At 45.9% G+C, this 13,712-nt stretch overlaps 9 protein-coding genes across 9 annotated transcripts; 3 read left to right on the top strand and 6 right to left on the bottom strand.

Annotated features, from left to right (window-relative positions):
- Positions 1–232: 232 nt before the first annotated feature.
- KUCA_T00002255001 (uncharacterized protein) lies at positions 233–1,315 on the bottom strand (the record flags this gene model as incomplete). The annotated part of the gene is made up of 1 exon (XM_022602490.1): positions 233–1,315. One exon carries the CDS (start codon positions 1,313–1,315, stop codon positions 233–235), a length of 1,083 nt encoding a protein of 360 aa, XP_022458290.1.
- A 62-nt stretch (positions 1,316–1,377) lies between these two features.
- KUCA_T00002254001 (uncharacterized protein) lies at positions 1,378–3,621 on the top strand (the record flags this gene model as incomplete). Its single annotated transcript, XM_022602489.1, has 1 exon — positions 1,378–3,621. One exon carries the CDS (start codon positions 1,378–1,380, stop codon positions 3,619–3,621), a length of 2,244 nt encoding a protein of 747 aa, XP_022458289.1.
- A 293-nt stretch (positions 3,622–3,914) lies between these two features.
- KUCA_T00002253001 (uncharacterized protein) lies at positions 3,915–6,317 on the top strand (the record flags this gene model as incomplete). The annotated part of the gene is made up of 1 exon (XM_022602488.1): positions 3,915–6,317. One exon carries the CDS (start codon positions 3,915–3,917, stop codon positions 6,315–6,317), a length of 2,403 nt encoding a protein of 800 aa, XP_022458288.1.
- A 148-nt stretch (positions 6,318–6,465) lies between these two features.
- On the bottom strand, positions 6,466–7,504 carry KUCA_T00002252001 (uncharacterized protein; the record flags this gene model as incomplete). Its single annotated transcript, XM_022602487.1, has 2 exons — positions 6,466–7,422; positions 7,478–7,504. The coding sequence occupies 2 exons, from the start codon at positions 7,502–7,504 to the stop codon at positions 6,466–6,468; spliced, it is 984 nt and encodes a 327-aa protein (XP_022458287.1).
- Positions 7,505–7,680: 176 nt separating this feature from the next.
- Positions 7,681–8,706, bottom strand: KUCA_T00002251001 (uncharacterized protein; the record flags this gene model as incomplete). The annotated part of the gene is made up of 1 exon (XM_022602486.1): positions 7,681–8,706. The coding sequence occupies one exon, from the start codon at positions 8,704–8,706 to the stop codon at positions 7,681–7,683; it is 1,026 nt and encodes a 341-aa protein (XP_022458286.1).
- A 357-nt stretch (positions 8,707–9,063) lies between these two features.
- Positions 9,064–9,729, top strand: KUCA_T00002250001 (uncharacterized protein; the record flags this gene model as incomplete). The annotated part of the gene is made up of 1 exon (XM_022602484.1): positions 9,064–9,729. The coding sequence occupies one exon, from the start codon at positions 9,064–9,066 to the stop codon at positions 9,727–9,729; it is 666 nt and encodes a 221-aa protein (XP_022458285.1).
- Positions 9,730–10,011: 282 nt separating this feature from the next.
- KUCA_T00002249001 (uncharacterized protein) lies at positions 10,012–10,584 on the bottom strand (the record flags this gene model as incomplete). The annotated part of the gene is made up of 1 exon (XM_022602483.1): positions 10,012–10,584. One exon carries the CDS (start codon positions 10,582–10,584, stop codon positions 10,012–10,014), a length of 573 nt encoding a protein of 190 aa, XP_022458284.1.
- Positions 10,585–10,817: 233 nt separating this feature from the next.
- Positions 10,818–11,747, bottom strand: KUCA_T00002248001 (uncharacterized protein; the record flags this gene model as incomplete). The annotated part of the gene is made up of 1 exon (XM_022602482.1): positions 10,818–11,747. One exon carries the CDS (start codon positions 11,745–11,747, stop codon positions 10,818–10,820), a length of 930 nt encoding a protein of 309 aa, XP_022458283.1.
- Positions 11,748–11,935: 188 nt separating this feature from the next.
- KUCA_T00002247001 (uncharacterized protein) lies at positions 11,936–13,564 on the bottom strand (the record flags this gene model as incomplete). The annotated part of the gene is made up of 1 exon (XM_022602481.1): positions 11,936–13,564. One exon carries the CDS (start codon positions 13,562–13,564, stop codon positions 11,936–11,938), a length of 1,629 nt encoding a protein of 542 aa, XP_022458282.1.
- Between the last annotated feature and the right edge of the window lie 148 nt (positions 13,565–13,712).

Genomic DNA, 13,712 nt, shown 5'->3' with positions numbered 1-13,712 from the left:
TCGAAGGGTCTGCCAAACGTGTAAGGGCTAGACTGCCAAAGGTATAAGGGTCAGCAATGGCTCAGTCCTATGGCTCGGCTTGAAATATCAGCACTACACTATGGTCAAGGCTACTTTGAAACCTACTTTTCTACATTCATCTTCATATGAGTGATAGTCTCATCCGGATCTAACTGTTCTTATTCAGGCTGAGTTTTAATAACATACGTCTTTTCTTTCTTGTAGTGCTCAACTACAGTTCATCAGCAAATGGCAAGGCATCGATGTCTCCAACGGCAACGTAGTTGAACTTCGACACGGAAACGGTGTCCTTTCCACCGGTGAGGCCAGTTTGGAACTGGGCCAACTTGGCAAACTTGGCCAGACCCTTGGCAGACTTGAGAGCAGCGGCAGCCTTCTTGATGGCAGCAGCAACCTCAGCAGAGCTGGAGGACTCAGCGACAAAGTAGAACAAAGAGGCATCTTTGTATGTCTTGATGGATGTGGAAATCTGAGTGCTGAGGGTTGATTCGATCTCGGAGGTCAGGTATGCGGATAACAAAGCATAGGTGGAAGCATCTTCAATAGGCAAACCGATGGCGGCAGCGGTGGGTCCAGCGCTTCTTATTCTGGATTCGGCACCAACGAAGGTGGCTGGCTTTGCAGAGCTGGCTAGACCAGAGGCTGGCAAAGAGGAGAAAGCAGAATCGGCAATGAAGGACTGCAAGTCAGACTCCGTAACGTTGGAGGAAACGATCTCAACAGCATCGGCAGTGAAGGCAGACTTGGCGAATGCAGAAATGTCCTCGACGGAGTAAGACTTGGTACCGTCAAAGTACAGTGGAGATCCGAGGCCCTTTCTGAAGGACAGAGCATGCAACTCTTCCAAAGCAATGAACGAAGCGGACGAGACAGCAGCGTTGTAGGTGGCTTTCACGGCTGGCAAAACGATCTCAGAAAGCTCGTGAGGCTTGTAGGTGCTCTCGGTCAAGACAGAGCCCAATGCAGTGACAAAGTATGGCAAGTCTTCCTTCAAGAAGGTGGCATCAAGGACAATGGCATCCCTGGTCACGTAGGACTTGTATGCGCCTCCCAGAAATTCCGACTCTCTCTTGAGACGAAGTGCAGACTTGGATTGGGTGTCCAAAAAGCTGAAGGTTGAGGTCAAATGGGCCAAGCCGGCTGGGCCAGACTTGGAACCGGCACCATTGACAATCACCTTCAACGACGACACCGCTGGCGAGACGGCCAATGGGGCCGAGGTGATCTTAATTGGAGCAGAGGCACGTGCCAAAGCAGAAGAACTAAAAGATCTTGATGAGACTTTAGAAAGCATCGTGAGATTATTCGATCTGGAGCAACTAGTTGTAACTTGGCGTACCGGTGGAAGACCTTTTCATGTTGTACTTTGGCTTTTTTGGCCTGAGAACAGTGGTAGTGACACACCCCAATCAGATGAGCTGTGATTGGCCAGAGCACGGTGAGCGCACTCCCTACACGGGCCTGCTACGAATAATATGGGAGAACTTGGGGCTGCTTTTAGAGACATTGAAGAGATACCTCTGTTTTATTCTTGAAATATCCTCTGGGTGGGAGAACGGTGGATGTGCCTTGGTGGCATGGTGTTCGGTGCGAAAAAGGCGATATCGGTACACGACCCCTGAGAGCTGGTGCGGCACACGACCTTCAACAGATAGTCCTAGGCCTCAAAATTTTTTTGAGAGCGGTTGGGAAGTGACAAGACGTTCCAGTTTATGTGCAGCCGTCATGACGTCCGGTCGCTCGAACCCGTTTTCTGGGATTGTGATGGCGAGTAATACCCAATCGCCGGAGTCCTATTTATATACACATGCCATCAAGCAGAATCTGGGTGAGCAGGCTGCGCTGGTGGTGTCCTCGATCCTTTCACACGGTGCGTTGACGGTACAACAGCTACACCATCACACAACACTTCCAGCTGTGAAAATTAAACAGGCGCTTGTTTCGTTACTCCAGATGAACATTGTGGTCCACTCGATTTCGGACTGGAAGAAACAAAAGGCGCCCAAAGCGTACCATTTTCATGAGGATGGTGCCTTGAAGCTGCTGTATGCAGGTGAGATCATATCGTGTTTGCAGCAGATATATCCCGATAACGCCTTGATGGTCACAATCATTCAAACAGTGCTTTGTTCAGGTCATTTGACCCTTCAAGACTTTTTGTCTTCGTCTGATGAGGAGGAGGAGATCAATAAGTGTTTCAATCTACTGGTGGAGGGCAAATGGCTGGTGCCCATAGATCCTCTTCATTTCCAGAATCGGTACGACATTTTGATGCAAATCTTTAGAGACCAATCAAGGTTGTACACTATCGAAAAGGGAGCTTCCAAAACTATAAGTCAGTCGAAGAAACTGGCCGAGATCAAGGAGATGACCAGAGCGAAGTATGCGTCCGTGATCCTAGAAAAATCAGGTCTTACGAAGGATCTCCGAGTAAACGGCATGATAAATCCAGATGTGCCGTTGACGTTCAACTTAAACCGATTTTTGCAGAGACAGAGGGATGTTCAGCTGGTGTCGTTTTGCAGACAGAGGTTTGGAGAGGTGACATCTAGGATCTACTCTCTTATTTTGGACAGAATCGAGAGAGACTCCAAGGACATAATAAACGATGAGCTGGAGCTCACAAAGTTCATGGCCTCGATTGCCTCTTCTGCGCCAGGTGCTGCGGTCACCGCAGGTCTTGATCCAGCTGATTTAGAATCGCTTGGAGAACAGCTTGAGTTGGCAGACGCTAAGAAGTCAGCAACCTTCAATGCGTCTGACATTTTGAGGTTCCTAAAATTGGTTGGCGATTCAGAAAGATTTGACCTGAGAACAGACGATTTACTTGGGTCGATAGTGGATCCTAGTGTTTCCGGAACCAAAAGAGGTCTTGATGGCGATCTGGAAAGGGCTCCCAAAAGGGTCAAATTGGAGCAACTGGATGACGTGCTAATGGTGGGGACTGACTCGATGTCTGTGGACCCAGACCAGAAACTAAGAGGTCTCATTAATGAACACTTGAGACTATTGGTGATGGATACTTCCGTTCCGTTCTTGCATGGCACCACAGAGGGATGGTACTATGTTCCCTTCACGAAACTAACGACTGTTCTGAAAGACTGGACCTACCGGCAGTATATCAAGACCATCTTCGGCAATGATGCTCTGCGTTTGTTGAGCTGTATTTCGGAAAAAAGGCTGATTGAAGAAAAGCTACTGGCTTCCACTGTGCTGATGAAGGAAAACGCAGTCCGCAGTCTTCTCCAGAAAATGGCCACTTTTCAACTGGTGGAAATCCAGGAAATTCCCAAAACGCAGGACAGGTCCGCAATGAGATCCACATTTGCATTTAGACACAGACCAGAGGCAGCATCTAGTCTAATCTTGAAAAGTCTCACCTACAGTCTGGCGGATTGTCTGGACAGAATTGAAAAATTAAAGGACGAAAACCGCATTTTGCTAGACAAAACCACCAGAGAAGATGTCATGGGCAAAGAAGAGGAAATGCTTATCACAAGCGAGCTGGTCCAGCTGCAAAATATTTTTGAAACCGAAGTAAGATATCTGGTGAGATTTGGAAGGCTGCGAAGCGGCTTTGAATGCCTGGGGTTGTTTTGAGGCACGTGACCACGGATGAGTAGGGGCTCCGGCTCTCTCCTCATTACACCTTAGTCTTGTATTATTACAGTTGAAGCTGTTGTATAGTAAGAATTTTTGTCATACAGTACGCTACGAGTGTAATCGCGAGAGTAACAGGAAAGTAAGTACTGGCGAGTCGTTTATTTCTGGTTTGAAAAAAAACCACTAGGGGTTTGTCCTATCTTCCCCACTCCACATACACATCAAGCCCACATCTATGAATACACGATCACAACATTGCCTGCGAACTCACAACACAGTTGATACACATTATGAGTTCCTACCAGGAAGCTTTGAAACGGCAAACGAAGTCTGCTGCTTCGAGACAGTCTGAGAAATTGACCCAGATAGTTCAGAACTTCTTCGCAAAGGCCGCACACATGATAGTGCAATCGCGTTCATCTGGCACCAACTCGACGCATTCGGCAAAGGCGAGCAAATGGTTCAACATTTCTCTCGAAGATTCAGATATCCCGAAGGAGGACTTGAAACTGTGGAAAGGCAAGGACATATTCTCGTTCCAGCCTCTTATCATAGAGGTGTATCTGGATCTAAGGGATCTTACTAGCGACCAGACTCTGATACTGAAAGGACATAGAAACGCTGTTAACGTTAGCAAAAGTGGCAAGAAGAGCGAGATTGTGCTGGAGAGGTGGCTTTTGGAGTTTGATCTCACCAGTTTTGACTCTGAGAACGTGGAATTGCCTCTCATTTACAAGAGGGTGATAGTACAATTCAGAGTGTTGTTCACGTTCCTCAAGCTACTCCCGGCTTTCAAATTGCACGAGAACCTGATGAAGGATAGAATGAGCGGAAATTCGCCTTTGAAAGTGTCTTCCAGAGTCTTGGATGGTTCGAGATCCATTACGTCGAAGGGCAGAATCGGACTTAGCAAGAAGATTCTGAAGAGCGAGACTGATGATCATTTAAAGGGAAAGAAGTTTGATCCCATACTTACCCCTGTTGGTGCTTTGAGGTGTTCTTTATCATACAGGAAGAACTGTAACTTTTTGCTAAATGACAACGAGACGCTGCTGTCTTCTCATTTCATCAGCATGGAATCCCAAACTCAACACATACCGCAACAGCCTGCAACCTCACCCGTTGATAACCCTAAACGGGCGAATTCATTAAGGATAACATCAGTTTTGAACCAATCTTCCTCCCCTTCCCGAGACTTTTCACCAGCCCGAAGAACTGCCAGGACTATGTCAAATACGAGTGTTCAACCTTTCAAGGTGGGTTCAATGGCTGCGTCACCTCCACCTTCCTCGAGACAAACCTCTGAGCGCAAAAACTCGACGGGTACAAAACCTATACCTGTCACTGGGGGGTCCAAGTCCAACTCTTCTGCTTCTCTGGCTGCCCTGCTTCGGTCACAGAGAAACTCATTTGGTACTAACGACAGCGCATCCATGCTGACAGGAGTTTCATTACCCAAGTCCGTTGTTTCGTCATCTTTGGGGTCTTATCCTAACAGCTTGCCGGCCGGGATCCCAGAACACGTTCTAGTTTCTTCTGGAAGCAGTGGTACACCCAAGTTTTTGTCATCTTTCGGCTCGAAGTTACACAGGGGATCTACAACATCGCGGAATAATAGTCTTGAAGGAAACACAGGACCTAACTTGATATCAAATCCTATGTTGAAGAAAACAAAGCGTTCAGGGAGTGATTCGTCGGCATTTTCCACTGTTTTCTCGGACATGGAACCTGGGAGCGGACTGTATGTTGATGATGAGATCGGGGACTTTGTGAAGATGCTAGACAGCAAACCCGATTTGAGATTTGCATCACTATCGCCTCAAAATTCGAACTCATCCGCTGATCCTTTGAATCGCTTCCAGAGCTTAAGAGACCATCACAACATGTTTGGCGACAATCTTTCGGCCTCGCTGATCCAATATAACAATCCTTTCAGAAAGGGAAGTTACTCTTCTGTCGTTGAAAGCAGGAGCGACAGTTCATCTTCTGCATACAGACAGGGGGCCAGTGAATTCTCCGCTTCCTTGCCAATGGGACATTCCCACCATGATATCTCCAGTACTCCCCTGAAGGAGGGAACCACTGCAGATCTCATATCTGAAAGCGTGGAGCCTGGTGAGCCTTATGAATCTCACCACAGTCCATTCAGATCTACTTCAAGCCACGGAGCGTTACAATTTGGCTCGTTGAAGCCGGGTCCTGGTTCTGCGTCTGTCGCACCACTGTCAACATTGGCATATGCGCAAATGCACAAAGATGACAACGGAACCGACATATCATCCACTCCTATCCCATCACACGAGGCAATGGTTCAAAAAGTCAAGTCTGCAATCAGCAGCAGCAGACGCAACAGTAGGGTTGGAAACCTCCCTCCGAATGTCCAGGATTTCCGTGGGCTTTCTTCATCTGTTCCCACTCACGTTCCCCACGAGCCCAGAAGATTGTACGGAATCGACAAGCAAATTGCAAGTACCGGAACTAGTTCTGCTACACCATCTGGCTTCAAAGACCACAAATTGGTGGTTCATTCACAGTTCAACGAACATGCCATTGCAGATGATGACGATGAAGATGATGATGGGGACGAGCTTCATTCGTCTTCGAAGAAATACGGCCATCACGATGATGAAGATGAAGAGTTGCTGTTCGCAATGAGCGACATGGTGTTTGCTAATAAATACGCCCATAATTAATGTCTATAAAGAGAGCTTCTATCTGAAATTACTGCATGAATACTGTCTGCAAGTTGAGAAACTGTTCTATTGTCTTTGAAACCGTACTCTATCGACTGGTGATACATTTGGCCACGTCTTTTATGCTCAGCAGATGACGATCAATAATTCAAATTTTTCCTTTCCAAATGTTCTTCTTCTGTCCCTTTACACCTGGTAGCTTGACTCTGAAGATGCTTCCTCCTAAATCACCAGCCACACTTCCCACAAGTTCTGGTTCATCCAGATGCAAATCTGCACTCGTGACAAACAGCTCGTCAAAGTCCTTACCGCCAAATGTAACACACGAGATTCTTGCTGCTGGGAAAACAAACTCCTCAACCAGCTCTCCAGCAGGGTTAAAATGCAGAACTCTGGAAGTTGACCAAACGGCAGTGAAAATATCTCCAGTTTCCGTCATGCAAAACCCATCAGGCTCAGGCGAATCGTAGCCAGGAAGTATCTCTTTGATCTTGATATGAGGCTCGCGGTTGCTCAATTTGCCGGTGGTGAAATCATAGTCAAACTTCCAAATGGTGAAAGTCAAACTATCAGTCCAGTACATCTTTCCGTTAAACCAACCCAAACCGTTGGGAATAGTGGCCTCAGAAATCATCGTGGTGACGCTGTCGTCCTTTGCAGAGATTTTGTAGAGTTTTCCGGTAGGAGTCACAGATCCAAAAGAGAAGTCATTCATGGTACCGACCCAGAAGTTCCCGTCCTTGTCAACGGAGCCGTCGTTGGATCTCATATTCTTCACGACCTCTGGATCTGTCTCAAACAAATACTTGTACTCAAAAGTCTTGGTCTTGAAACTCGCGAATCCAGCACCCTCTTTGCAACCAGCAATGAGAACATCATCATCACTGGTAAGGCCAATCACACCAACTGGCGATCCGGTCTTGATGATTTCGTGTGTCTCAGCAACCTTGATCAAATCCTCAGATCCGTATGACTCTAGCGATTCGCTAGGCAAAAATACTCTATGAATCTCGCCTGCAATGACGTCCAACCAGAGCAGAGTGTGATTGGAGGGGTTGTATGTGACTCCCTCAGAGAGTCTGGACCCATCAAAGGACAGGAATTTCTGAAGACTGTTAGCTCAATCCGAGCTAATCATAAAACTCAATTGGCTGACTTACCTCGGTTACCACAGTTTGTTTGGTCATTTTCGCGTTGAAATTGGGAAGAATACAAGTCAAGATATCGCACTTATCTCGAGTCTTGTTAGAGATCTCCCCATCGGAGTATCTTTAGCATTTGTGGTTGGCGCACTATAGCAGAAGATCCGCTTGAAATTTACGGATCAAGTCGCAAAGATTCGTTTTTTTTTTCGTTAGAGTCATTAGTCGTTATTAATGTTGGGAATGCAAGTTCCTATTTTCTTGTAGTAAATCAAATGAGCATCGGCACTGAAATATGAGTTCTTCAAACAGTGTCTATCGGACCTGCCATTGCAGACCCAGACGGCCTCCTTTGGGATATCAGTCTCGATTTGCGATAAGAATATCTCACCAGAAACCTGTTCGTAGATGATTGGTGTGGAAATCTGGGATCTTGGCAAAGTCGGGATCTGGTCGCCAATATTGGTGATCCGGTAGAATAGCCGGCTGTCCAAGAGTCCATTTGCATCTAGCGATTTTTCATACCAATCGGCAAAGGCCTCGTTACCCACGATTGGCTGGCCGTATGTAACCACACGGAAGTTTTTAAAGCCTTGAGTCTCGATGAGATGGATTGGGAGAAGCATGGCAACTGCACCACCTAGTGAATGCCCGAGGAATAGCACTTGATAAGCCGGGTAGAGTTTGATAAGATCGGATAACACAGGATCGATGCGTCCAACAGTGTTCCTGTACGTCATATAGAAACCCGCATGCACTTTGCAATTGACGCATTTTGATAGATGATTGCCAGGATTAGCAAATGTCATTTGTGTGATCTCAATGTCCGATAAAGTGTCCGTAAAAGATTTGGTGCCGCGTAGGGAAACGTAGATGGACCGGGTCAAGTTGTCCACGGCGATGTAGCCCGAGACGAGCATAGAATGGTCCAGAATGGCGTCGCTATCGGTTGTCCATTGATAAACGACGGTGGTGTTGGGAAACTTGTCACAACCAACATTGCACTTGAATGGTTTTTTGATGGAGGTCAGAGATGTGATACAATAGGAAATGTCAACAAGGTCCGCATAGGTTCTGAACTGTTGATGCAGTCTCTCGCTTATCCCTGATGCAGATGAGTCCTGAGCATTTCCCAACACCAGTTGATTTTTCGAGGAGTCAAATTCCTGAAGGCTTCCTGTGGCCCTACTGAGAAGCAATAAAGTGATAAAAGCGAGTATGTCGTAGAATCGGAGGGAAACGAGCATGGATCTCACTTTCAATAGTCCTATCTTCGTCTGTGGGGTAGGAAGACAGACGTGAATTTCTCACCACTATTGGCTTTCACCGCGAAGTATTGTCTTACCAACAAGAAACAATCGGCGTTGAGCTCTTTGAGTTCTTTTTATCTCAATCAAAAAGATGTTTGGAGTTAGTCTCCAATCTAACAATAACACATCAAAGAAGATTGCGCTTGCTCGAATAGACGCCTTAAGTAATCGGGCCATACATAATTTGGCAGGTGATGCCGAAAACGCCTATTCGTTTCCCCAAGTTAGCATTCCTCGAAATCTTTTTGACCCCTTTTGCGCTTGAAAAATATCTCGAACACGTTGAAATTTAGCATGATGAGACCATTCAAAGTTTTTAGGCGCAATTTCACATCGTCTGGCATTTCTTTGCAGACAAAATATTCTCAATTATCGGAGGCCCAGAGGGCGTTTCTGGATAGAAGTATACGGGTTGACCAAGCCGGAGAACTTGGAGCAAATTACATTTACCAAGGTCAATATTTGGTTCTTTCACACACAAGACCTGATCTGAAACCAATCATGAAGCATATGTGGGAACAGGAAATACATCATCATAACACGTTCAACAATTTGCAAGTGAGAACGAGAGTGAGGCCATCTTTGCTGACTCCTCTGTGGAAGGTCGGGGCCACTGCTTTGGGAGTGGCTACTGGATTGCTGGGAAAGGAGGCTGCAATGGCATGTACTGAGGCTGTTGAGACAGTGATTGGTGGACATTACAACGACCAGTTGAGGGTATTGGCCAACCAGTTCCCCGTGGACCTGGTGAACGAGGCCGGTGAGGTGGAAAAAGAGGGAGTCCAGTCCACTGAATTGGAGGATTTGAAAGCAACTGTCAAGGTTTTCAGAGATCAGGAATTAGAGCATTTGGAGACGGCTGTGGAGCATGATGCTCATGGAGCAAGACCATACTGGTTACTTACGGAGACGATAAAGTTAACATGTAAAGGTGCAATTTGGACTGCAGAGAGGTTTTGAAGGGAGCTTTATATACGTTAAGAGAAATAAATAGTTTTGCTCTTATCTGTAAGGTTTTGATCGTACGTCTGGTGCTTATCGATTGAACAGATCGCTTGATCAATCCTCAGACATATAGTCTGTCCAGGCTTTCAGAAGAAAATTTCACGTGATTTGTTTTTGGATATAGCTTTCAATCTCGTTGCTCAATTCTCTTCTTCTTATCCAGCTTATCATCTTAGCACCTGGTATGCAGTCGTTGGGATGTGAGCTTCAGTAGCAAAAGAAGGTCATTATTTCGTGTCACACCAAGCCACTGTAAAGCTCCAGAGACATCACAATGTTGGGATCTGTCTTCGAACCAGCTGTAAACTCATCCAGGCTAATCTTTTCGTCGGGTTGTTTCTGCATCAGCCTAAAAATCTTTTGGACCCGTAAATCCGGACTGGCTTCGTCGTCCGACAACTCCACCATTGGACCAATCATCTTGTAAATTGCCTTTACTATCAAAAGCATCTCGTCGTATGATATTATTCCATCCCTGTCCAGATCATACATGTTGAACGTCCATCGCAGCTTCTCTTCCTTGGTGCCTCTAGAGGCTATGGACAATGCGATGATAAACTCTTTGAAATCAATGGCATCGCTTTTGTCCTTGTCAAAGGCATCAAATGCGTAATTGCTGAAGTCTGTGGGGTCTCCAAAGGGAAAAAATTGCTTGTGTATGCGGATAAACTCTTCTCTGGTGAGTTTCCCAGAAGGACAGTCTCGCTTGAACCCTTTGTACCACTGTTTCAGCTCTTTGGTCTGGAATTTCGTGGATTTCTTCAGCTCGTTTAGATCCTCATTGGATAACTTCGATGCAGCCTTTCCCATTCTGTTGGCATTAGGTCGATATGGTAATGTTGCTGTGAGGTGTTCGTTTAGGCGTGTGTGATTTCAATGGGGCTGTGGTAGGCATTTCCGCATTGGCACAGTGCCCATCTATTGAATGCACACTACCATACTAATTGCTGGTGTTAGCTTATCTATGGATAGTTCACAATTATTTCATGTATATACCGTCTTATTCATAAAGGGAATTTTATCACTTTATTGTTGCGTCGACTTTAAACTTGCTCCAAAAATTTGACGGTCCTATCAAGTGCCCACTCGACTCCGCCTGGGGCAGATCCAGGCCCGATATTGTGCAATGCTCCAGGAATGAACCCCGAGAACTCGGACCAGTACTCTGGTGGTGTCACCGATCTCCATTGTTCAAAAATTTTATGACGATCAACAAAAGATGGAACATACTCGTCTGCCTCAGAGTAAAGCACGCACAATTTGCGGTCAATTTTACCGAATGTGGCCTGGTTATCTTCTGGTGTCAAATCGCAGGAAAAGAAATCATCATCTCCAAGTTTCTTGGCCAATGACAGCCAGCGATAAGCGTTCAAAGGGGCACCCAGGAAAAGATCAGAGTATCTTTTTGGCAAAACGTCGAGAGAACGACCCTCGTCTACATAAGATTGAGCAAACTGGTTCAGCTCTTCCAGTTCTGCCCAACCTTTGCCCTGGCTTTCCAGCTCCATGTATATAGCTTCACGGTCTGAGATTGACGCTTGGATAATACCTCCGTCGATTTGCTTCAAAGGGTCTGTAGGTTTCAATTTGGAGATGTACTGAACGATATCTTGACAACCGGTAGAATGACCGAACAAAACCACCTTCTTCCGCGACCCGCCCTTTTCTCCCCTCAAGTAGGCAACCAGCTGACTGATTTCGTCTGCATCTCGCATCAAAGACCCGGTACCCCAACCTTGGTACGATGAGCTAAAGTTGATCTGAACCAATGTCCAGCCAATCCCGTCCAAGCATTCAGCCAGATTGGGTAGGTAGGGAACATTCATCAGGCCATCTGTCAGACCACCGATAAACACCACGACTTTGTCTGATTGATTCCCCGAGTTTTTGAACTCAAAAGCAGTCAGCCTTACGGCATATTCGTGTACAATTCCCAAAACAGGTCTTGGAATCGTCAAACAGTAGGATACCATTGTAGCAATGAGTGATACAGTAGCAAAATAAAACAAGGATGTTGAAGTTTCGATATCAAGGCAGGCCTTTCCATATAGTTACCGCATCGGGTAACTGGGTGCGACCGTTATCTATGGAAGGTGCACTACGGAAGATATCAGGCCAACAAAAAGTCGCCTTTTATTTTTTTCTCTATAGATATGCTATTTTATTTGAGCAACTGCTTTAGGTAGTTTGTAATTGCAAGACACTTCTCTTCTTGTAGTTTTCCACAAATTACCTGAAGCGACACAACACCCCCCTGGAACTCGTTTAGTCTGTGCTTGTACGTCTCGTGGACATGTTCGTCCACTTTAGAAATAAAATTCGTTTTGTCCAGAGGAACATCTTGCTTTGTGTCACATCTTGTCACAGGAATAGTTGAACCGCAATAGTCTAGACCATTCCAAATTGCAGTAAACGGCAATGTGACAACTCCGTCCAATGGACACCCAGGGAATGGCGATACTGGGACTATGAGGGCATCTAGTGGTTTATCCGAAAATGTGTTCCACAGCTTGAGATATTTCTGACACAACTCGGACCTTTTAACTTGCAGACTCCAGAGCTCCGAGACCGGCATATCTCTTGCGGTTGGAAACCATTTTGATAGTAAAGGGTCCACAGGTTCTCCGGAGGCCTCGATCAATGCCTTGATGGACTTGTAACCATTTGCATCGTAGAAAGGATAGATGGCATTTTTGATCTCCGTCAGATAAATGTCTGGCCAATCAACAGTTTGATGATTAGAAGATTCCAATGCTTTGCGTACAATTTCGAGCCCGCGCAAAACAGGCGGAGTGGCCGTAGAGGTTCCATCTGTGTCTAGGAACCCAACCGTCAGCGGAGAGTTGTCCAAAATTTGTTTCCTAAATTTCAGTGGAATACAATTAGCATCAATACTTTTATAAGGCTCAGAATCCACAATTGCCTTAAAAGAATACTCCACGTTCTCCAGCCAGTACGATAACGGTCCGTAAATCGACTTAATACTCTCTTGGCCGGGTTGGCCAGAAGCTGTTCCAAAGGAAGGTATTCTTCCAAAAGAAGGTTTCAGGCTATAAACACCACATAGGGCTGCTGGATGTCTTACTGAACCTCCGATGTCAGACCCGAAGCCAACACAAGATCCTTTCATCGCAGCTAAAACTGCTTCTCCGCCAGATGAGCCACCGCAGTTGAGATATTGTCTGGCAGATGGGTTGTAAGTCCTGCCCCAGAGCTTGTTAGTAGTTTCTGAGTACATCATACCTGCGGAGGTATTTGTTTTGCAAATAATGCAGCCACCGAGTGATTTAAGCAGTTTGACAAGGGCAGCATCTTCTTGCTCGATTTTTTCAGCAAGGGCAACGAATCCCATGGATGTAGCCAGACCTTCAACTTTTATGTTATCTTTCAGTGATACTGCAATACCGTGAAAAGGACCCACAAGTTTCCCGGTTTGTGAGAAATACGAGTCCTGGGCCTCTGCCTCTTTCAAGGCCTCTTCAAAACGAATTTCTGTAAGACAATTCGTCAACTGTTGAGCTAGAGTAGCTCTGTGGATGAAGGCTCTTATCGTCTGGGTAGCCGTCCAACGCTTCTCCAAAATAGTCGATTGGATTTGCTCGATTGTGGAGTTGGTTATTTCAATTTCGTCCTCTGTTAGGATTTTCATGGTCTCGATATACTCGGTCACATCGTTCATCTGTTCTGGTGTTGGTACCAAGGCTTCTGGAGCCTTGAATTCAGCTATCAACTCATCGCGGCGTTTTAGCTTCCCGTCTCTGAAGTCCTCCCAGTGGGTCATGCCAGTCATGTCGATTATTGACTTTTAAAAAGAGTTGTAGATTTGATCAAATCGTTACTGGGGTAGTTGTGATATCGGTATTGGAAATTACAGTTTTCTGCTGGCAAGCTGATTTGGAAGTAGACATTATTGCATCGTTGCAATCATTTTTATTTGG

This window comes from Kuraishia capsulata, genomic scaffold (assembly GCF_000576695.1).
Source record: "Kuraishia capsulata CBS 1993 genomic scaffold, Kuraishia_capsulata_scaffold_3, whole genome shotgun sequence".
Taxonomy (NCBI): domain Eukaryota; kingdom Fungi; phylum Ascomycota; class Pichiomycetes; order Pichiales; family Pichiaceae; genus Kuraishia; species Kuraishia capsulata.
This window is presented reverse-complemented; position numbering and strand designations above follow the sequence as displayed.